General features: G+C 34.5%; 2 protein-coding genes and 1 pseudogene across 3 annotated transcripts; 2 read left to right on the forward strand and 1 right to left on the reverse strand.

Moving 5' to 3' along the window:
* Positions 1-2,254: 2,254 nt before the first annotated feature.
* LOC143556082 (transcription factor LHW-like) lies at positions 2,255-8,415 on the forward strand (annotated as a pseudogene). Its single transcript, XR_013139312.1, has 10 exons — positions 2,255-2,430; positions 2,884-3,387; positions 4,309-4,473; positions 4,562-4,622; positions 4,709-4,895; positions 5,776-6,513; positions 6,606-6,711; positions 7,722-7,867; positions 7,946-8,071; positions 8,165-8,415. The product of XR_013139312.1 is annotated as a transcription factor LHW-like (transcript).
* Positions 8,416-11,172: 2,757 nt separating this feature from the next.
* On the forward strand, positions 11,173-15,271 carry LOC143556059 (NADH--cytochrome b5 reductase 1-like). The gene is made up of 10 exons (XM_077045491.1): positions 11,173-11,191; positions 11,936-12,079; positions 12,172-12,313; positions 13,256-13,346; positions 13,458-13,535; positions 13,859-13,939; positions 14,020-14,109; positions 14,191-14,256; positions 14,888-14,974; positions 15,086-15,271. The coding sequence occupies exons 2-10, from the start codon at positions 11,986-11,988 to the stop codon at positions 15,176-15,178; spliced, it is 822 nt and encodes a 273-aa protein (XP_076901606.1). The 5' UTR covers positions 11,173-11,191; positions 11,936-11,985; the 3' UTR covers positions 15,179-15,271.
* An 870-nt stretch (positions 15,272-16,141) lies between these two features.
* Positions 16,142-19,974, reverse strand: LOC143556071 (uncharacterized). The gene is made up of 5 exons (XM_077045497.1): positions 19,590-19,974; positions 19,227-19,329; positions 18,746-19,021; positions 16,942-18,165; positions 16,142-16,586 (listed from the first exon to the last, which is right to left on the reverse strand). Exons 1-5 carry the CDS (start codon positions 19,972-19,974, stop codon positions 16,142-16,144), a joined length of 2,433 nt encoding a protein of 810 aa, XP_076901612.1.
* Between the last annotated feature and the right edge of the window lie 3,525 nt (positions 19,975-23,499).

The following is a 23,499-nucleotide window of genomic DNA, read 5'->3' on the forward strand; positions in this document are numbered from 1 at the left end:
TACTATCTCCTGTTTTGTTGCCCCCATACGCATGGCCTCAATGGATTTATAAGTCTTTGGATTTTTTTAATCAAAAAGGGTCTATAAAGTGTTTGAGTATTATAAAAATAGTGGGCTTTTACGAGTTCAGGTATATGTGTGTGTGTGTGTGATTTTGTGAAATTTTTTAACATTTCGTACTCCTAAAAAATGGAGCGACTTGCGTCATATGGCACCCAGTCAGCAAATTGTGAGTCTTTGTTTTAAGGGTGTAATGGTGTTGTAGCCCCATACACACACAAACACACACATATATATAATAATAATAAACACAAACAAACATGCGACAAATAGTCACCCCCCCCCCTTATTGCCTGGGGGGGTGTTTCAAAATTTTGTGGCATCTTATCTCCTGTTTTGTTGCCCCCATACGCATGGCCTCAATGAGTTTATAAGTCTTTGGATTTTTTTAATCAAAAAGGGTCTGTAAAGTGTTTGAGTATTATAAAAATAGTAGGCTTATACGAGTTCGGGTATATGTGTGTGTGTGTGTGTGTGATTTTGTGAAATTTTTTAACATTTCGTACTTCTTATAAAAGTGTCCCAGCCGAGTGCATGTATTGTCCATCCTCAGAACCTCCCATTTATAAAATATGAGCTAGGGCTCACTTTATGACATCTCAAAGAAAATATATAACCCTCATAAGAGTTTAATATCTAAAAACATAAGAAAACTTTACTCGTCAAACAAAACTATACATGAATCTTGAATATCATGATATTATCTTTTTTCTTTCATAATCATTACTCTTCTTTAATTATTTATATTAATATAATGTGTAATCATAATGTGTTTACAAGTGTCATGTTTTTACATGACGTTGACTTAACGGCATAATTCTAATTTGTTCAGCTGAACATATTGCCTTCTTTACATATGACATGGTATCGTCTTTTCTTTATGGAAACAAGGCAACTATGTTTCTCGTCATCATTGTTACTTTCATTGTATAACTCTTGTTAGAGAATTGCCCATGAAGCTTTGGTAATAAGACATCTTCTAACCATCTTCCTGTGATGTTTGTAGTATAATCCTATCAATAATGATAAGGCCAACTCGGTAATTAGTTGTAAAAGCATTTCTAACGAGATCAATGCTTCACCATGTATATTACATTAAAATAAATTACACAAAAGGTCCTTATGGTAAAATAGGGGTGGATTTTAACCTTAGTAGAATAGCAAACTGACCTGAGGTAACCCGAGACCCAAAGTAATTACACACGAAAACATCTGACCATAAAGAGAGAGAAACCTGAACTCGATTGCAAGGCCGTCTCCGAAAATTTAAATATCTCGGCTAAGCCAAAATAAAAAGGCCCGTAGGTCTTAACGAAAATTTTTTATACGCTAATGTACATGGATAAAACTTTTATCAACCGATTTATTATAAGTAGAAACCATTCTGAGCATTTAATTATCTCACCATTGCAAATAACCTTATTATTAACACAAAAAACCATATATATATATATATGTGTGTGTGTGTGTAATATGTATAAAAAAGTTTGTGCCCCGACCGATGGTACGGTTTACACACCCTCCGAGCCTCTCCTACCCGATTGATATTAATCAGTATGTGGTTGCTATATCAAGATTTGTGTTGGCCTGAACTACCCAAACATCCCATCGTTTAGAAAGTCAACTTGTTTTTGGTTGTATCATACACCGTGTATGCAATTGACTTAAATATGTATATCATTATGTGATCACACTATTTAGCTCATTATCTATCATTACAATTAATCCAACATTACGTTTATAAACTGATTATTATTGTGTGTTAATCACGAACATAAAAATATACCATGTAATTTATTATTGTGATTTATTCATGAACATATATTTGAGCCAGATAATTGGTCATGTGATCCAAAACAAATTGAAGTTATGTGATCTTGACACGAAACTCAGACAATCCAACCTGATTATCATAACTCGAAACCCAATCAACCCGTATTATTAAATTATCCGAATAACACCCCTAAATTCTAAAAGGTCTAAAACGGACTAAATTTAGTTTTTCAGTTAAATGTGAAAGTGAATTGATTTTTCTTTTTTACAATGACGACTTTATTATGTGTTAAGCTACCATAAGAGTTTAGATACCACCTGTGCAAAGCCGACCAGCATTGACGTGAATCTGAAAAACGGAACCGCCCCACGTCATATATATATATATATATATATATATATTTTATTTTATATAACAACACACACGACTACTTTCCTCACCTAAACCCTCACTCTCTTCGTGATCTTACTTTCTCTCTCTTAAACGCTTGCATTCTCTCTCTCGATGTTGCTGTGTTTGAATCGTACCAGAGCTATGGAAGCCAACGAATACGAGCTTTATACTCTTTAAATCCACTCTTAATTGCACTACTGCTGGTATGTTATTATCTTCTTCATAATCAGTGTTTAAACCTATCTGATTTGCTAATTAGCATTACTAGCACTCTAGATTGTAGATCAAATGTTATTATTCCTTCCTATTGACTTAAGTTAGGGTTTAATTGCGATGTCTAATTTATATATATACTGCTCCTAGAATAATTGAGTTGCGTGTACCACTGCTACTTTATTTAGATTGAAGCAGTATATATTATATTTTGGTGAAATGCCTAAATTCTATCTTTGTTTATGGTTGAAAACAGTAATTCATATCGTCTGTGTTTAGAGCTGTATGAGTTACTAATTCATATCACTGTTGAGCTCGTTTCTAATTGATTTAGTTGTCAGGAATGCGTGAAATGCCTAAATTGATGTGTATGCTCAAAGATCAACTAAGTTGTGCCTGGATGTTTCTAATGGCTAGCTGACTCATACTTTTTGTGTATGCAGGTTTTTCTGTTTGTTTTAATTTTTTAAAGTTCATCTAGAAGGTGCTATTTTCCTAGGTATTTGCTTTAAAAGAGAGAGCTTTGTCATTTGAGCATTGATTTCTAATTAATGGAAGGTCTTCAAGCAAGCGCCAAATTGAACAGGCTGATTACTTCCTTGACATTGTGTGATCTCTGAATTAGTATTAGATACTTAAGATCGAGAACAAAGGTCGTTTGTTTGTTAGATATGCGTTGTCTCTTAATGGTTTCCTCAGGGCCACCAATAAAGAAACGGTCTGGTTTACGGATTAAACAAGCAGGACGCGGTTCATACAGAGCTAGTTAGCTGTATTTTGTTTTTTAGATATTTTTATCCAAGTTAATCTTTGCTGTACTCGGTGAGTTTTTATATTGAAAAAGTAAGATGGGAGCTACACCTTTAAGGAGGTTTTTTACAGAGTCTTTGCAATAATTCTTGCTGGAATTATGCTGTTTTTTGGAAGCTTCTGCAACAAAACCAAATGTATGTCTTGCTTTTCCTCTTTTCTCAGATAGTAATTGTACCATGAAATTTAATCTACGATTTGCTTCTCAAAGTGTTCTTAAACAACAACAAAGGGTCAAACATTTTGTTGCAAGTTGCATTTTTTGTTAAAATGTATAAATTTAGGAATAATGCGTGTTCAGGTCACCATGTATTTTACCTTTTTCATTATGGTCATCCACATATTGAAACTATTTTATATACCACCAAAATATATATCCTGGTTTGTTCATAGTACAAATTTGGCCAAAAACATGTCTGATGACATAGACACCCTCAAAATTTCTGGAAAGACAAAAATATCCCTGTATTAATATACCGAAAAGCAACCTTTCTTTGTTCTGTTAAGGGACATGTCATATGTTTGAACTTTGAAGTGTTCCTTGGAGTTATTTCTGTTTTTTAAATTATAAGTATAACAAAAGTACCCTTACACTTGGGCAAGAAGCAAAGTCTCATTAGACTTTTTTGTTTATTTTTGTTTATTTTTGTTATTTACCCCTATGTTATATGATAGGGGTGAAGATGTGATTATATTATTAAGTTAACTTCAAAAGTGGTCCATGGAGCAGTTGAGAATCTCCACTAAAATTGTTTTTTTAATAATGACAAAATTTCATTATCTTATTTCGAATTTGATTGTCCACTTACACAAAAGACATGTATATACAAGGCCCACCTCAACACGTATACCCGTACCGACATAACAATTTTTGTTATATACTTTTTAAAAATCTTCGCGTAACAGATCAAATGCTTAAAATGTAGTTTAACTAAAAAGGAAGAAGGTTTAACGAGTTGATCGGCTTAAAAGTATCACACACCATACACAAGTTTTGTAAATGTATAATTGTATACACTGTGTATGTAAATGTTAACAATATTAATCTGAAATTTTAGGGTTTTAATGTGGGAAGATGGATACTTTGGCACCTTAAAAGTTCAAGATTCCATGGAAAATATATATAATGCTGAAACAAGTGCTTATAATGAAACATTCCGTGGAGATGCATATGAATTAGCAATGGCTTATATGTCAACCATTAATTATGCATTGGGTGAAGGGTAAACACAAATTTTCTCTCTTTTTTGTGTGTGTTGTGTGTGAACTTGTTAAAAGCAACAAAATGATATCATTTGTAAATCATTGTAGGGTTGTTGGTGATGTGGCATATACAGGGGACTGTCGCTGGATTTTTGCATCAAATCCTGAGGTTAGTTTCAGTTGACATTAGTAATGTCATATTGTGTTGTCAACTGTAAATTTATCATATTATCCTTATCATTCTTCCATTGGCAGAATGCAGATGAATGGTTGTTACAGTTTGCAACAGGTGTCAAGGTATTTCTATTATTGACTATCATACCTCATGCAGTTGCATGCTAAATCCTTTTTGACTAATAATTTCGGAATTGCTTCCATGCAGACTATTTTGCTTGTGCCTGTTATTCCATTTGGAGTTCTACAACTTGGCTCATTGGAAGATGTATGTAACGGGTTTAAAACGGGTCAGATTGGGTACCAGGTCAAAACGGGTTGGGTTGACTGTTAAATAACCTGTCCAAAATGTTCATTTTTTTTTGATAAATAGTTTAAGTGTGTTTGATATGATTACAAAAAGTCCATTATTACATAAATGATTGAACTTTATGAAGGATTTCAGATAGGCCAGTAAACACACTGAACGTTCAGTGAACAGTTTGTGAACCGCTCGACGGGAAGTTTGTTTATGCTCGTTTATTTAATTAACGAACAAGCATGGACAATAATTTTTTTTATTTTGTTAAAATAAACGAACATGAACACATCTCGTTCGTTTGTTTTAAGTTCATTGATGTTTGTTTAAGTTTGTTCTTTTACGCTTGTTAACACATTCATTAACTTTTTTTTGGTCTATTACAGCTTAGTCTATTTTTAATAACTTTTGAGGCCCAACACATTGTTCTTCACGCTGCTTTTAACTACTTTTAACTCGGTTACGTGTGTTCATCTACGACATGTTTAGTTATGTCTGTTCATTTACGCTCGTTCGTTTATACTGTTAACAGACGATATAAACAAACATGAACATGTTCGTTTTCTGAATAAACGAACATGAACAAGAGAAACATGTTCGCTTAATTACTCGTGTTTGATCATTTGCTTGGTTAAAGCTAAACGAACAAACACGACATGCTCTGTTTGTGTTTGTTCAGTTCGTTTCAAGCCTAATTTGGATGGCTATTGACGTTGCCTCTTTTAGTTTAAGTTCTTTTAAAAGTTTTTTACATGTATTATAACCCGAATCGTCTGATTCAAAAGTTAAGAAGTCAAAATAGTCACTTTCTAGTTTTATGCATTGATTTATTTTTGCCTTAATGTTCCAGCTTCTGGAAGACTTACAAATGGCCAACTATATTAAAGATGAGTTCTTTGCACATCAAGATTTCATGCAATATGCTGATGCTTTTGCAACAGACCAGCAATTTTCATCTCAACCGCCAAAAACCATTGATGACATCATCTGGCCAAACCACACACTGTTGACCAAAAGTCTTTCAACATCGACTTCTGATAACTGGCATTCATCTCATTCATCAAATGCTACTGAATTCCCAAATCCACATCAATCCACAAGTTTGATCTATTCTGAGATACCAATGAACCAGCAGTTAGTTACTGATGCGGTCCCGTTCTTAAACTTTCCTAAAGAGTGTGAGCTGCACAAAGCTCTGGGTCCCACTTTCATGGTGAAACCACTTTCCATTGCTGACTCATCATCTAGTAAAACCAATCCAAACATGGATGAGAAAATGGGATTTGAGGGATCGAGTTCCTTAACTAGTAACCAGTTAGCACCTGCATGCTTTACTAGGGTAAAAAATTATAACAATAGTTCTTCACCTTCGGGTATTACATATGAGGGTGTAGTTAAAGAATTAACAGAGGAAGAAGGGCAAAATAGTAATTATGACGCTTTGCATCAAGTTAAAGGTTCAAAAGCATCCGCTGCTAGCAAAAGACGGGTCAAATCGGGTGCTAAACAGAAGGCTAGACCTCGAGACCGACAATTGATTCAGGATCGGCTCAAGGATTTACGTGAACTTGTCCCAAATGGTGCGAAGGTTGGTTTATATGTTACCTTTATTTTTTTGATGTTTTCCTTTATATTAATTTATTGGTCATATTTATTTAATCTAGTGTCGTTTGAATGCAGTGTAGTATTGATGGTCTACTGGAGCGAACCGTAAAACATATGATGTTTTTAGAAAGTGTCAGTGATCGTGCTGTCAAGTTAAGGCAGTGTGACCAATCAGAGGCAAGTGATTATAATTTATCGTTATTTTTATAGGGCAAACTGCTCGTAATATAAATGAAATTATGAATTTCACACTTCATTCTGATTTTATTTATTAATTATTTTATATACTTTAGACTCATTATGTGTTATTTCTATATTTTTTTGAATTGTAACTTTTATTTATAACATAATTTATCATTATTTCATTTTATAATATTTATTATTAAAATATGTATATAATACATTAAATAAATTTTTTTTTCAAATAAAGGCTCGTGAGCCAACTTGTGTCTTGAGCTTGAGAAGTGAAGCCGGGCTCGGGCTTTGTTTATCAAATAAGCTTATTTTAAGGCTTGAGCTTGGCTCGTTTCGACTCACGAGAGTTTATCCCGTGAGTCCTTTTCTTCAAGCTTGAGCTTTGTTCGTTTGTTATTTATTTATTAATTTATATACATATTTTTATATTTTTATAGTTATAATTTTTTATGTTTAACAAAATATATATTATTTTTATTTATCATAATATTATGGATAATATATATTATTATAAAAATATATATGATAACTTGAATAAGAGTTTTATGAACAATAGGTTTGTTTAGGCTCGCGAGCCAGCTCGGGCTTCAGTTCGTTTATTAACAAAGCTTATTTTAAGGCTCGGGCAGTTGGGGTCGTTTAAGCTCGGCTTGGTTTGAGCTTCTAACGAGCTGATATCGAGTAGCTCAAGAGCCGATTTGGCTCATTTGCACCCCAAAATATAATAGCAACCAATTTCAAATTAAGCGGAAAATATTTTTGTTACCAATTTTTTAATATATGGGTTTTCTTTAAAATAACTAATAAATTGTAAGTTGGCTTCTAGTTTTGCGCATAATCAAAGTTGTATAATTTACCCTTAAATCTTATTTAATCTTATTTTCTTTTTTCTTTTTATTATTCTGTGTGTCAAACTGTCAATGGACATAAGTTTGTACAAGCTTTACTTGAGTTTCCTTCTAAAAGTTGTATACTACCCGTTTGATTTACAGAAAGCAGGAACTGGCCTGAAGAATAATTCAACACCCGTGGTCAAAGATAGTCAAAGCGGGGCCAGCTGGGCATTCGAAGTAGGAGGCGATTCAACAGTATGCCCCATACTCGTTGAAGATCTTCAATATCCTGGTCACATGGTTGTAGAGGTCTGTATGTTAGCAGTTAGCACTTCCTGTATTTCTAATATTTTTGTTATTATATATATATTTTGTTTCTCGTTACAGATGATATGTGACGATAGCATTCGTTTTCTTGAGATAGCTGAGGTGATACATGTTCTTGAATTGACAATTTTACACGGAGTGATGGAGAAACGGTCTGGAAACACGTGGGCCCGCTACATTGTCGAGGTATGCACTTTTTCTAGTTTTTTTGTTTTTTTTAAAGTAATGATACATTACAAGACATTAAAAAGTTGTGATCTGTTTTTTTTATGTGTGCAGGCTCCAAAGGGATTTCATAGATTGGATATATTTTGGCCATTGATGAAGCTTTTGCAGCAACAACCTAGTACGATATCTACCAAAATATGATGCTATGTGAATGTCTTTAAGTCAACTTGTTAAAGTTTAATGTTGTGCTTATTGTATGGTAACCACTTAATATCGACTGTTAGTTTGAGTTGGTTTGTAGCATAAATCATATTTGTGACGAACATGTACATGCCGGATTTATTGGTCTGTGAATATTTATGTCAACGACTCAACGTACTGTTTAGGGTGTTTAAGATCAGGATAAGAAAATGGTGGATAAGTAATTTTGATAGGACAAAGATAAGGGAGGTTTGTAAGTAATGTTTCGTTTTTTAAAATCACCAACGCGTTTTGGACGTAATGGTAGTAGATGAGTGGAGAACTCCAAAGTTAAATATGCTTATATGTGAGTAGTACTGTAGTAGTAGGATGAGTGACCTCTTGAGAAGTCTCCACATGGGTAACTAAAAACAAATTTGTGAGTTTTTTGTGGGCAAAGCGGACAATATTGGTGGTACGAGGGGTCGGGTGTTTTACGATAAGTCCTTAGATTACGATAAATTAAGGGTAAATATGTAATTTTGTTTAGTTTGAAAGATAAGTTGTGTTGTGATTGGTGAGAAATTTAATTACATATATTTTATATTTGACATAAGTCCACTTATTTTTTCTCTCTGTTTTACATAACTGAATGTTTTTGTCTATTTTTTCGGTTTGACAATCTTGCTGTAAAGTGTGGGTTTGACGCCCTCTCTTTAATACATGGGTTTGATAAAACGTTTTTAACATTTACTTTTCATATTGTTTTACGTCCCGTTGCAACACAAAAACCTAAATACTAGTTGCATACAAGTGTAAATGGGTTATGGCTATGGCTACGTAGAAATAAAACTCTTTTATCTATTATAGCTGCCAGAGATTCAAGTTAATAAAATAACAATATAATACATCTGACGCCTTTAGTTCTATCAATATCTGAAAGTTAATAGTTATCTTTTAGACAAACCACAATAAGAAGGTACAAAAACATACATAGTCAGCTTTCAGCCTTTCACGTTATAAAAACATAATTCTGTAAAAACACCCAATAAGAAATTCTAAAAACACCTAAAAACATTGTCACTTTTTTATCCACTACCCAACCCCCACCCAGCCCTACCATCCGCAAAAGGGCCATCCAACTCATTTTTTTTAGTTTTTGGTGAAGAACTTCTTTGAAAAACGTCTCCTGAAAATTAAACCCATAATAGAGGAAACGAATAACGTGTAAAAACTCCAGAAGAAAGCTTTTAAAAACACCTTATTGTGAATGGTATCAATAATGCAACTTATGTTTTTTAATCCTTTAATAAACATAAATATAAAATCAAAACAAATAAAAGGTAATAAGTCCACGATTGTGGTTGTTTGGTCAAATTTTAGTGGCGTCTTAATTTATTGCTGCTCGCTCGCCTCCAATAAAGGAGTTGTTAAAGTTATTTTAATGTCTAAATTTGAGTATTTAATAAAATAATATTATTTAATTAGTTGAGAAGAATTTCCATGTGTTATTTTTTTAAAAGTAAATAATTATTGTAATTTGAGGAGTCTTATTTGGGAGGATTTATGTCGGTTTAAAGTGTAAAGTTGAATGATTTTGTATATAGGAGTGGTGTTGTATTATTCCTAGCTTCTTGCTAGTTCTAATATATTTATCTTTATTCGCCGTTAAAAAAACAAAAAATTATTATACTTTAAGTTAGAATATTTCTTTATTTGTTTTTGAATAACCATCTATATCTAGAATATCATATTTATCTATTACTTAATTGGATAGTTAGTTTTATCGTCTAGTCATTGTAACTTGAGATAATAAAAAAAGAATATAGCCACAAATCTTCTTATATGCCATATTTTATTATATCTAATTGCCATTAGTTAGTATCATGAAACACTACATAATAGCTTATAGTATACACCTCTGAGTTCAATTGTTTAATAGTACATCTAATGTAAAAGATTACCCAAACAAGAATCATAACTTAGCTTTAGAAATGTGAAATTAATCTTATATTCATAATTATATATATATAATTGTAGCCGTTTTAACCTATTTTTGCATATTTCTTAAAATTTCAATAACCTTTACCTAAGTTGCCAACCTTAGGTCTTAACGCCCACAACAATTTAAACTTGATAAAAGTCACCCTTCAATGTCTACCCAAACATGCACGGTTTAATTGACCACCCCTTGCTTTATATCTACGTACTCAACATGCACGCCCACACACATGAGGTCAAGCATCTAACCTTTTTGTGTGCGTTTATGAAACAATGATACAAGTTTTGGGATTTTACTCATTTTAGTTTTCTTGCACGAATTGATTTCACATACAATACAAACACCAGTAAGATACATAATCGGCCTGGATTTAACATTTTGTAATTTAAGCTTGAGTTTAGCATATACTTATTTAAAAATTTATTGTACAAACATCGATTTAATCTTAAAAAACCATTCGAACAAAACAGTCGTTTAGATTTGCAAGTCTTGTTTATTATTTTAACAACTTAATAATTATAGTCTCGAGTACGGACTCAAGCATATTTAAGCTCGACTCATTTCAAACTTTTAACTGGTTATATTAAATTGAGCATTAGTCCCCAACAACTACTACAACTAATACCAACAGTGTAGTGAGCAAAGGGGATCAAAATCCATGGGCGGCCGTTGCATTTGCATGACCAATAGAGATAGAGATACTTTATTATTGGTCTGGTTAGGTAGGCGTGACCATCTATGTGTATATATATATATATATATTGATACACGTATACGAAGGCAGGCTTCCTCCAAATTTTGACTCATCTACTCTGTTTATTTCTCACACTACACTCTCCGGTACGTACGCTTCAGTTGTCTTCTTCCAATTACTACTACTACTACTACTAATTGATTGATTGATTGATTGTTGTTTAATTTCTGGTTTTGATCACTAACTGGTGGCAAAATTGGAGGTAGATTTTAAATACTTTCCTATTTGCATTTCGATATCATAAGTGATTCATTGTGTATTATTAGGTTTAGATACAGATACTTTATTTTTATCACCATAATAATTAATCGATTGATTGACTTACAAATGTGCTAAACCACCTCATCGAATCGAATGTAGCAGCTAGCAGATTAGACTAATTACAGCATGCACTTAACTAACTTTACATCATTATAAATAACATTCACTACACTAGGCATATACGTGTACCTGAATCTGGTGTTTTGATGTATAAATTATTGCCAATCACCTATTATAGACAAGCATTGTTAGTCACATTGTCTAATTTCATTATACACATTCACACATATAGATTATCGCTTTTCTCTCGAGTTTTTTTTTACAGAGTTTCATTTCCTTGAAGTTATAAGTTATTTGTTTCAATGCACACTAGACACAAATGAAACCGAAAATATCAGTGTATCTTCATAAGTGTTACAAACATGTTTTATCCCTTGAATACATGTAATATGTTTTGCAACTTAGAACTTATAGTTTCTTGGGGCATTTTTGTACATATCACGTTATCGTACAAACATACATGTAAAAACTGAAAAGAATTACCTTCGGTGCACATTGCACTAGTGTAGAATCATTAATGCATTATATGCTTCTTGTTCCGAGAACTTAAAGCATTTGAAGAAGGTGTTATAATTAGTCCATGTTTATCGTACCAACAACTTCTCTTTTGTGATGAATATTTCAGACAAGATTGATCACGGATCATCATAGCAAAATTCAATTCTTTGCTGAGCTATGAATTTCCTAGAACAAAATGAGATCCCGATAGTTATTGCTGTTTTTGCTGTTGCCATTGTTGCATTCTTACTTCTTTCCAAGAAACCTAAAGGTTCGATATACTCACTCTGAACCATTATCCTTTAGGTTCATCAATTGCGGCTACAGAAAATCTGATTATAAAATGTTTTTTTTTGTGACCAGGGTGTATAGATCCGGATAACTTTAGGGAATTCAAACTTGTGAAACGCACGCAGCTTAGCCATAATGTGGCCAAATTCAGATTTGCTCTTCCTACACCCACTTCAGTTTTGGGACTTCCTATTGGACAGCATATTAGTTGCAGGTATATGACTCTTGAAACTTTATCTTGCCGAAAAAAATAGATACACCATGTCGTCATTTGCTTACTAAAAACTGACAAAAATTTACGACTCCCCTGATAAATATTGAGAATTACATTGAACCTTATACAGGTGGTAGAAATGAAAATCTTGGTTTTTAACTTGTAACATATGCATATTAATTTTGATCTCAAAGTTGAAATGTATCATTGTTACTTAGATCTGGAAAAATGGTGTGGTATAACTCATTTTTTACAAGTATGCCTAATGTCTTACAACCAAATGGTTGTAGGTTCTAGCCTCACTTGAGACATGGGTAAAAGGTGGGAAAAAATTAGCTGTTAAAAAACAATGTAACGAACCAAACTTTCAATGAACCGTTTGGCGGGAAGTTCGTTTATTTTCAGTTTATTTAATAAACAAACGAACATATACTGATATACATAAGTTTTTGTTCATTTACTTAAACAAACGAACATGAGCATATGTCCTGTTTGTTCATTTATGTTTGTGAGCATTCGTTCATTCATGTTCGTGAACGTCCGTTAGTTTAGATTTGTTTGTTTATGTTCATGTATATCATTTAAATTTCTTAAGCGTATTACAATTTAGTCTTGTTTTATGAAATTAAAATATCATCCATTACAATTTAGTCTATTTTATTATTTTTTAAGCCCAACAAGTTGATGTTCACTTTTAGTTTTAATTGGCGTTTGCTAAGTTATGTCCGTTTATGTTCGTTCACCTGTGTTTCATTTGCGTTCGTTTACGTTTATGAACCGTTCTATTATACTATTAACGAACGAACATAAAAATGTTCTTTAACTTAACGAATGAACATGAACAAGAAAACCACGTCCGTTTAATTGTTTGTTTTCGATCGTTTGTTCAAAATGAAAAAAAGATGACCAATCACTTTGCTTTTTTTAAATTTCATAATTTAGGGGTAAGGATAGCCAAGGTGAAGAGGTTATTAAACCATACACGCCAACCACTTTGGATTCCGATCGTGGATATTTTGAGTTGGTTATCAAGGTATATATTCATAAATCTTTAAAATTCTTTCTTATTCTTTTAATTGATCATTTCAAATTAATCATATTTTATATTCCATATAAATCATGAAATTATGCTACTCTATTATAGATGTATCCACAAGGTCGTATGTCCCACCACTTTAGAGAAATGAAAGAAGGTGACTTTTTGTCTGTGAAGGGACCTAAGGTATGATCATTTTTAACTTATATATATTAGAGATAATATATTATTAGTGTTTATTACTACATTATTATCATGTTTAGAAGATATCATCTGATTAGGTTTCTTTTGTAATCATCCTCATTGTATCTCTATATAGTTGACCAGTAATTCATAATACCTCATGGGGTTTTCATTATTCCACAATTTATTGTTCAAAACAATCTGTATTTGTATTTGTTAGTATACATAATATTATATTCTATTAGTCATTCATCTAACTAGTAATGCATAATGTGCTTCCTGCTAATCTTAAACGTTTAACTTGCCGTTAAATTTGTTAATTTCAGGGACGATTCAAGTATCGACCCGGTGACGTGAGAGCCTTTGGAATGATTGCTGGTGGCTCGGGCATCACCCCAATGTTTCAGGTGTTAATTAGTATTATATCTTGAAAAGTTAGAAGATATTTCTTTTAAAATATGTTGAAAATTTATATTTTTAAACCTAGGTTGCTAGAGCTATTCTAGAAGACGAATCAGACAAGACCAAGTTGGATCTCATCTACGCTAACGTCACATATGATGACATTCTTCTTAAGGTTATTTATTATTTGTCTTAAGGTGTATATGCTCTTGTTTTTAGTAACATTTACTTAATCAACTCATTGGATGACTTACAGGAAGAATTAGACGCACTTGCCACTAAACACGCAGGCCGCTTCAAAGTTTACTATGTATTAAATGAGGTAATAAAATTTACATATGATTTAAGGTTGATCGGTTTATTTATTTTTAACTTTGGTCTTTTCATCATATTGAAAACTTTTATCTCAATGATTTATATATTGCAAATATACTTAACAATATCAACCTTAATACATTTTTACGCCCTGCTTGCGGTGCTCGCATATAATGTATATATGTGTGAACCCTCGGGTGGGCAAAAGTAAAAGTGCACTAATTTTGACGTTATTTTACTAATCTCGTGAAAATAACGTTAAAAGTGGCGGAAGGTTAATCAGGCATCATGCGGTGGCGTTGATAGCCGAAAGACAAGGGCACATGCACCAATTAGCCGGTGTCCCTGATGATTGAGTGCTATGTGCCTTATGTCCAAGGCTTGATGCAAAACTACTATCGAGCCGGGGGTCTCACCGGAAGCAGCCTCTCTATCCCTATGGGATAGAGGTAAGACTGTCTACATCTTACCCTCCTCAGACCCTACCATAGCATTGCTATTGGTGGGATATACTGAGTACGATGATGATGATGATGATGATGAACCGTCAAATTTTGCAAGTGAACAATTATTTTCTGAAAGATGTTTATATAGAAATGTGGATACAACGTGTAACGGTATGTTTTGTACTTTTGAAGCCACCTGAGGGATGGACAGGTGGCGTGGGATTCGTAACGAAGGAAATGATTGAAGAACATTTTCCTGCTCCTGCTTTTGATATCAAGGTATGCTTTCAATGTTTCTAACTTTTTCATAAACAAGTAGCTGTTTCTAACTTTTTACAAATGTAATAACTGTAAAATAATTTATATGGCTTTCAACAAATGAACCTGCAGATTCTAAGGTGTGGTCCGACACCAATGAACAAGGCCATGGCTGCTCATCTTGAAGCTTTGAACTATGAACCAGATTTGTTGTTTCAGTTTTAATTTTATTTTTGCATCTGTTGTATTTGAATAAGGTATGATAGGACCTGGTTGTGATTGCTATATTTAATTTTATTCCGGCATTTGGAATTCTTACCTCATTTTTAGAATATGCTATCTTTAACGGATCAACCCGGTAAAAATAAAAGCTACGTATTAGCTAAACATGAAATGAGCCGTAAGTCACCAAAAAAGTTGGGTTCATTTCATATACGAATAATACTTGGTAACTATAGAGTCACCAAGTTATTTACTATAAACTATAAAATTAGGAATCAATCTGGTACTCTGGCTTGACCCGTTTCTACATATACAAAAACTATCCGTCCGTTATCAAACACGTGAGTGTAATTAATTGATAGGCAAAAAAATAAATAATCTATTTTTTGAGAAAACGGGGTTGCCTTGTTAGACGTTACACTACAATACAGTTATAACTTGAAAGTACATGTGAAACAAAGACAGTTGCTCGACTGCTCGGCTATTGACTAGTGACCTCGATGCAGTTAGAAACTCAGAATCTCTAAAAATAATATTAACACATATATAAAGTAATTAATATTTGGGCGTTACCTCGGACCTATAATATGAAAATAACTTTTGTAAATAACTAGATCAATGATCTGGTGTTAGACATTTAGTCTGTTTTGCATATAGGTGTGTTGGTATTAGAGATTAAATGCAGGAGATAAAAGAACACAATTGAAAGCTCAATGGTAATTTTGATTTAGGTAAATTCTTGAGTACAAGGACCGAATACAACTGAACTATAAATAGGAAAGCAAACATAACGAACTAGAGGTTTTTCAGTTTGACTACAACTTACTTGACCTATTATTCAGCAACCTAACAACCAAATACTAAAATAACAAACTGAACGTTAACATGCACGTGGGCATATCAACAGTATTATTGAGCTTAAGTCCATGCACATGTACCATGTGAGCTTTAACCACTGAGTTTGAATTATTCTTCATTATGCCCCCTTGATTCAAACTCCATAACTCCAAGTTGATGTCGGAAGAACACAAACTTCTCTTTTGTTACTTGCTTAGTCAGCACATCAGCAACTTGTTCATGGGTGCTACAGAATTGAAGAACCACTTTTCCTTGCTCCACCATTTCTCGTATAAAGTGATATTTTAGCTCGATATGTTTGGCTCTGCTGTGATGACTAGGATTCTTTGACAAGTTGATAGTTGACTTGTTGTCACAGAAAATAACAGTGGGACCCTCCTGTTGTAGGTCAAGATCTTCTAGAATCCTTCTAAGCCAAATTGCTTGGCATGCAGCACCTGTTACAGCAATGTATTCGGCCTCCGTACTTGATAGAGCGACTGTAGTTTGTTTCTTGGAGCTCCATGACACAACCCCACTTCCCAAAGTGAACACATAAGCTGATAAACTTTTCCTGTCATCAACATTGTTGGCCAGTCACTGTCACTGAACCCCTTCAAGTTGACATCTTGATTCTTTGTATACCATATCCCATAATTGCTAGTACCTGCAACATACTTAAGAATTCTTCTTGCAGCACCAAGATGAATTCTGGAGGGCTTTTGCATAAATCTTGAAACTACACTAACCGAATGAGATAGGTCAGGTCGTGTATGAGTGAGGTAAATGAGACCTCCCACCATGCTTCTAAACACTCTTCATTCACTTTTTCTGCATTGTCTTGCATGGAAAGTTTTTCATTACAATTCATAGGGGTACCTTCACTTTTACTTGTCACATGAAACCTTTGGAGTAAGTTTTATGCATACTTTTGCTGATGCAGAAAGATTCCCTCTTTGGTTTGCTTGACTTCTAGGCCCAAAAACAGCTTTAGATGACCCATGTCAGTCATTTCAAAGGCTTGCTTCATACTTTCTTTAAACTCTTGAATTAATTCATCATGAGAGGAAGTACATATGATGTCATCCACATAGAGACATACATATATAATTCCTGATTGAGTTTTCTTGACATAAAGAGTTGGTTCATTTTGACTGCGTTTGTAACCTTGCTCACTAAAATACCAATCAATCTTCGAGTACCAGGCTCGTGGAGCCTGCTTCAACCCATACAAGGCCTTCCTCAATCTATATACCTTCTCTGGACTTGTTTCAGACACATAACCCTCAGGTTGTTCTACATAAATTTCCTCGGACAATTCCCCATTCAAGAAGGCTGATTTCACATCAAGTTGGTGAACAAACCAACCTTTGTGAGCTGCAACTGCCAAAAATACTCTGATAGTTTCAAACCTGGCCACAGGAGCAAACGTTTCCTGATAATCAATACCAGGAAGTTGAGAATACCCCTTCGCGACCAACCGAGCCTTGTGCTTTAATAAATTTCCATCGACACCCACTTTGGTTTTGTACAGCCACTTAATACCAACCACATTCTTCCCCGAAGGCAAGGTAACCAGTTCCCAGGTGTTGTTCTTCTCAATAGCTTGTAATTCATTTTCCATTGCCTTAACCCACTCATCATTCTTGGCGGCTTGAGTATAAAGAATAGGATCCGTAATACTCAGTGCAAATTGACATGAGAGTAGCTCATTATCACTGTCTGAAAGACCTTCACCACTGTGGTAGTCATTAAGCCAAGTAGGAGGTTTGAGAGGTCGTTTGGATGAGGTGGCAGTTGGGTTTTGTTGAGAAGTATGGTGCAAAGTAGATGAGGTATTCGAAGTATTTGAGGTATTGACAATATTTGGTGTTAAATTTTGTGAGTGTTGAGGATTTGTAGGATTAGTATAGGTAGGTTCAAGGGTAGTTGCATGTGGTGGAGTAGGGTCATTGTCATGTGGTGGAGTAGGGTTACTGTTTGAGGTTGTATCAAGTTGTACTTCTGCATGGTTATAAGGAAAAGGGTCAACAAAGGCATAAGTGTCATCATTACTATCTTTACTTGGTTTCCAAACCCATTTTTGACTTTCAATGACTTCCACTCCTTTATACCTTTTAGTGAAAACTTGTTTGCTAACTGGATTATAGAGCCTATACCCATAAAGTCTATGACCTTGGGTATTATATCCAATGAGGATATATCTGCCAGCTCTATTATCAAGTTTCCTTCTCAGTTGAGAGAAGGTGCAAGACCATATGCAATACTACCAAACATTTTCATTAGTGACACATGTGGTTTGGTACCTGTCCAGGCATGTAGTGGAGTTTGATTCACGAGAACTTTTGTCGGTGAGCGGTTAATCGTGTATACTGCAATAGAGACCGCTTCAGCCCATAGAAAATTGGATAGTTCTTTCTCTTTCAACATGCTTCGAGTCAGATTCATTATGGTCCTGTTTTTCCTCTCCACAACACCATTGTGTTGGGGAGTATAAGGGGCCGTAACTTCTCTTCTTATGCCAGCCTCATCACAAAAATTATAGAATTCTGTTGAACAGAACTCACCCCCCTCTATCAGATCTTAGAACTTTGATCTTATAGTTGCTTTCATTCTCAACCATACTTTTAAAGAGTTTGAATTTTCCAAATGCTTCACTTTTGTGATGCAAGAAATAAACCCAACACATACGAGTCAAGTCATCAATAAACAGTAAATAGTAAAGACTGTTACCTTGGAGTTTGCATGGGTCCACACAGATCAGTATGCACTAGCCCCAGTTTAGTAGATGCACGCCAGGAGGTAGAGTTGAAAGGCTTTCTTGTTTGTTTGCCAACAATACAAGATTCACACTTGAGAGTAGCATAAATCTTAGGCAGCCCAATTACCATCTCTTTTTCGTGTAGCTGTTTGAGTGCATCAAAGTTAAGATGGCTGAACCTTTTATGCCATTTGAAGGCTTCTTTCTCCTGCTGAGTGGGAACTGAATTGTCTTCTACTGTCATAAGACTGGTTGCATCAAACACAAACATATTATTAGTAGCAAAAAGGATTTCTATAATAGCATGACCTGTTGTCTTGCTTTTGATCGCACATTTTCCATCATCAAAGCAAACTGAGTAGCCCTTCTTCATCAACTGACCCACACTCAGCAAGTTGTATTCAAGTTTTGGAGCATAATAAACATCTTCAAGAAGCTTGAAGGTGTCATGACCTGTCTGGATTCTGACTACCTTCAACTTCTAGTCTTTTCTTGTCACCAAGTTTTACACCCAATTTGAAACTTTCATCCAAAAAGGTGAAGCTATTCTTTGACCCTGTCATGTGGTTGGAACAACATGAGTCAACAAACCACAGGTGTGATTGTGTTCCAACCTCTTCGGTTTTGGTCATCAACATGAATGTTCTTCATGACATGTTAGTAGTAGGTGTTGAGTTTCATTTTCTTCTGTGTGATTCACCTCTTCATCTTCAGCAATATTGACCTGAGCCTCATCATTGTACCAACAGTCCCTCTTAAGGTGACCATATTTTTTGCAAACATGGCATTGGGGAACCTTGGATTTGTCAAAGGTACCTCTGCCACGTCCAGCACCTTTTCCTCTAAAGTTTTCACGACCACGTCCTCTTCCACGTGTGACTCTGGAAGGGTCTTGGAATACTTGTAGGGCTTGTTCATCTTGGTGCTTCACCCATTTAGTGTTTTTCTCTGTTGATACGAGCCGTCTATTGATACGTTCTTCTTGTGATTGAAGTAGACCCATCAGCTTCACGGGTGTAACTTCAGATAGATCAAACGTAACCTCAATAGACGGTATAACATAATCATACTTTTGTGATAGGCTTCTTAGAATTTTTTCAACAATCTTCTGGTCAAGCAACTCTTCACCATAGGACCTTTGAAGCCCTACATTGTTCATGACTCGAGAAAAATATTCACCTACGGCTTCATCATCCTTCATACTCAAGTTCTCAAACTCACGTCTGAGTCCTTGAAGCTTGACTGATTGGACTTGTGAATCTCCCTAGAACTCCACCTGCAAAATATCCCACGTCTCCTTGGCAGAGTTGGCTGCAGCAATCCGAGAAAAGAGGTGGTCATGCACCCCTTGTTGAATCAACGACATGGCTAGTGCATCCTTCTTTCGAGATTCTCTACGACCTGGTGATTCATCATGGAGTGCTGTTACACCAAGGTAAACAACATCCCAGAGTTCACGAGATCGAAGTATGGTTTTCATTCGGAGGCTCCAGTGTTCGTAACATTCTCCCTTAAACACTGGAATGATAGGATTAGGGTTAGAGTTTGAAGCGAGTGCGGTGTCAGCCATGGAGGTGATTAGGGTTTTTTAAGAGAGTGATCGGAAAGAGCTGTGCTCTGATACCACAATTGTTGGTATTAGAGATTAAATGCAGGAGATAAAAGAACACAATTGAAAGCTCAATGGTAATTTTGATTTAGGTAAATTCTTGAGTACAAGGACTGAATACAACTGAACTATAAATAGGAAAGCAAACATAACGAACTAGAGGTTTTTCAGTTTGACTACAACTTACTTGACCTATTATTCAGCAACCTAACAACCAAATACTAAAATAACAAAATGAACGTTAACATGCACGTGGGCATATCAACAGTATTATTGAGCTTAAGTCCATGCACATGTACCATGTGAGCTTTAACCACTGAGTTTGAATTATTCTTCATTAAGGTGCACAAACCGATTTAAAACTCAAAACCGTTTATGAACCTACGGTTTCAATCGGTTCCAAACCGATTTCTACATAATCAGTTTCATACTGATTCGGTTTCGGTTTTCAATTTTATGATCGGTTCGGTTTTGACTATAACCTTCGCATATGAAAAGCTATGTTTAAACTTAATTTGATCAATGTTTGAGCTATACCATCGACTATGGTTTAAGACAGTATAATAAAATACTAAAGCGGAACCCCTACCTTACACGGCTATTTGGAGTTAGACGCCTAAGGTTGATCGGACAACACTTCTACTTCACTTTGTGTACTAACGATTACACCGTCAGAACTTCGGCTTTGGGAACCGGCTCGTGGCACGACTTCCAATGTGAAGTGTGTGTATTAGAGGGTGTTGTGGGATGCTGTTGTGCAGGGCTCAAACTCCTCTTTTATAGGCAAAACTTCAGAGTCCATCGCGTATGGCGATGACATTTCTGAATGGTCATCGCGTATTCGCGTAGGCGCGTAGCGCGATGACTAAGCACCATCGGGCGCTGTCACGTGTGCCCGGTTACTTAACCTAGTCGTTGCGTATCGCGATGACTCAAAGGGGTGTGGCCATCGTGTAGTGGATGGGAAAAACTCAGATTTTTCTCCTTTAATTTTTGAAGTTGACAGTTGCGATCCGAAAATTTGAAATATTACACGGTGAGTCCAATGGGTATGCAAAATTTAAGACTTCATACTAAAGAAATGGACCGAGTGATTTAAAAAATAAATAACATTGATAATATTACTAAAAATATATTAAAAAATAAAATAAAAAAGGTTGTTTAACATAAAAAATTTGTATTTTTTTTAATACATTGTTCCTAATTTACCTCGGCTCCACTTCACTCCTTCAGTACCGTTGATTAGTTACTTGAAGTGAGATAATATATATGTTGTAATGGAAATTAATAAATTTTATTCTTTTCGAGTGTGCGTACGAATGTTTTAACTTTTAATAATGTAAGGGTTCATTATTAACAAGGGTGTTGTGAATAATCAATTGTTATTGAATTAGCACGGATTCCTCTGTTGTCTTTTTGGAATGATTACAAGTTGAAAACAAAAAAAGGATTAAGAAAGGGAGAACATATGACAAAGTCTATATATATATGACAAGTAAATCAAACAAATATTAGTAGAAAGATGATCATAGATTGAAACTATTTTCATATATACTGAAATAACTAACAATATATATCTAGTAAAAAGTTGATATGCGAGTACCCTATAGTGCCTAGATGAAACACGAGTGAATGAACGTAGATATAGAGATAGCTAGTAATAGCTAGCTAAAATATCAATATGAATTTCAAAGTTATCTTTATAGTTAGTTAGCTGGTTCAAAGAAAGAAGTGGGTAGAAGAACACAATATGATTACACAATTTATATGGTTCAAAGATTCTTTTTAATACCTAATATTCTTCTTACAAAGTTTATATAGTCAAAGAACTGATTACACAGTTCATATGATCAGTGATAAATTGATTGATTAAATGTTGAAACATGATTCCTGCAAAAGTAATTGCTCAATTTTAAAGATTCTTTGGCATACGTTTCGTATTCTTTCTTATGCAGTTCGTATTGATTACTTTTTTTTTTTATGATTTTTCAAAAAACTACATGCATACGATTTGTATTCTTTCTTATACAGTTCATATGGTTATGTTAGATTTATATGATTCGTATGAAATGTTATACGTCTCGTCTTCCATATAATACGAATTGCATGTATACAAAAGAATATGACTCATATATATAGTTTTTATAGTATACAACTCGTATAGTTTTCCATATGATTCGTATGTAGCCTATGATAAAACGGGAAAATAACGTCAAATGTGTGTAAATGGTGTATCTATAGCAGAACCCTTTATATATATATATATTATATCTAGTTTGAGTCTTTTCACAAATATCATCATCAGAAATCTACATCAATGCACGAAACACATGTACCAGGAGTGCTATCTTTCGTGAATAAATTGCGTACTTCAACTTTTAGACATGATTTAATTAACATAACACGTACGAAAAGGATCCCGGCCTCGTGGACCCAACAATTTCTCATGATCGTACATGTCAAAACAAGTTGTCTGGTAGGTAAATTAAATTAATAAAACCCTAGCTAGCTAGCTAAACTATAAAAATACTTGGAAAATTAATTAACACGTGATATGAAGATCAATCGAATCTCCGAGTACGTATTTTTAAACATGAGCCAGAAATAAAACATATATGTAATGTAATTTAAACATGAGATCTTATTATTATACGACATCTACGTACTCCGGAGCACTTTCGTTTATCTCCGTTAAATTGATTTCGGGTACCGCAAAATACGTGGGTTTGGCATCTCCGGGCATGATTACCAAACACGACTGATCTTGCGTATCCGTCCGGTTGTAATTAGCAGGTTGATCAGGAGGTGAGATAATAATAATATCATGATCATCTAAGTAGCCGGAGCGCTTCCGGAAAGAGAATGCGAGAAGCAAGAGTGCAAACGTGATCAGGGCCACCCAACAAGTATAGTGACGGTGGTTGATAAGCTACCGCCGGCGACGGTGCTATAGCGTAAACTGCAGCAGCCTGCATTGAGGGATTATTATTATTATTATTATTATTATTATTATTATTATTTTGTTATTTGGAAATACAGATATAAGACATACACCAACTAATTAACTTTATAGGAATGCAACATCAAATTAAATTAAATTAAATAAGGGGCTTCGAG

This window comes from Bidens hawaiensis, unplaced genomic scaffold (genome assembly GCF_021521415.1).
Source record: "Bidens hawaiensis isolate Kalapana, Puna unplaced genomic scaffold, B.hawaiensis_p1.1 tig00018433_1, whole genome shotgun sequence".
In the NCBI taxonomy this organism is placed as follows: domain Eukaryota; kingdom Viridiplantae; phylum Streptophyta; class Magnoliopsida; order Asterales; family Asteraceae; genus Bidens; species Bidens hawaiensis.

Coding starts and splice junctions, on each gene's coding strand:
- LOC143556059 (XM_077045491.1), top strand. CDS start 11,986: ATGAATTTCCTAGAACAAAATGAGATCCCGATAGTTATTGCTGTTTTT. Junction 13,940..14,019: donor GCATCACCCCAATGTTTCAG/GTGTTAATTAGT, acceptor TTTTAAACCTAG/GTTGCTAGAGCTATTCTAGA. Junction 14,110..14,190: donor ATGATGACATTCTTCTTAAG/GTTATTTATTAT, acceptor GATGACTTACAG/GAAGAATTAGACGCACTTGC.
- LOC143556071 (XM_077045497.1), bottom strand. CDS start 19,974: ATGAAGGATGATGAAGCCGTAGGTGAATATTTTTCTCGAGTCATGAAC. Junction 19,330..19,589: donor AGGTGCTGGACGTGGCAGAG/GTACCTTTGACA, acceptor ACCACATGACAG/GGTCAAAGAATAGCTTCACC. Junction 18,166..18,745: donor GGACCCATGCAAACTCCAAG/GTAACAGTCTTT, acceptor TTATGGGTATAG/GCTCTATAATCCAGTTAGCA.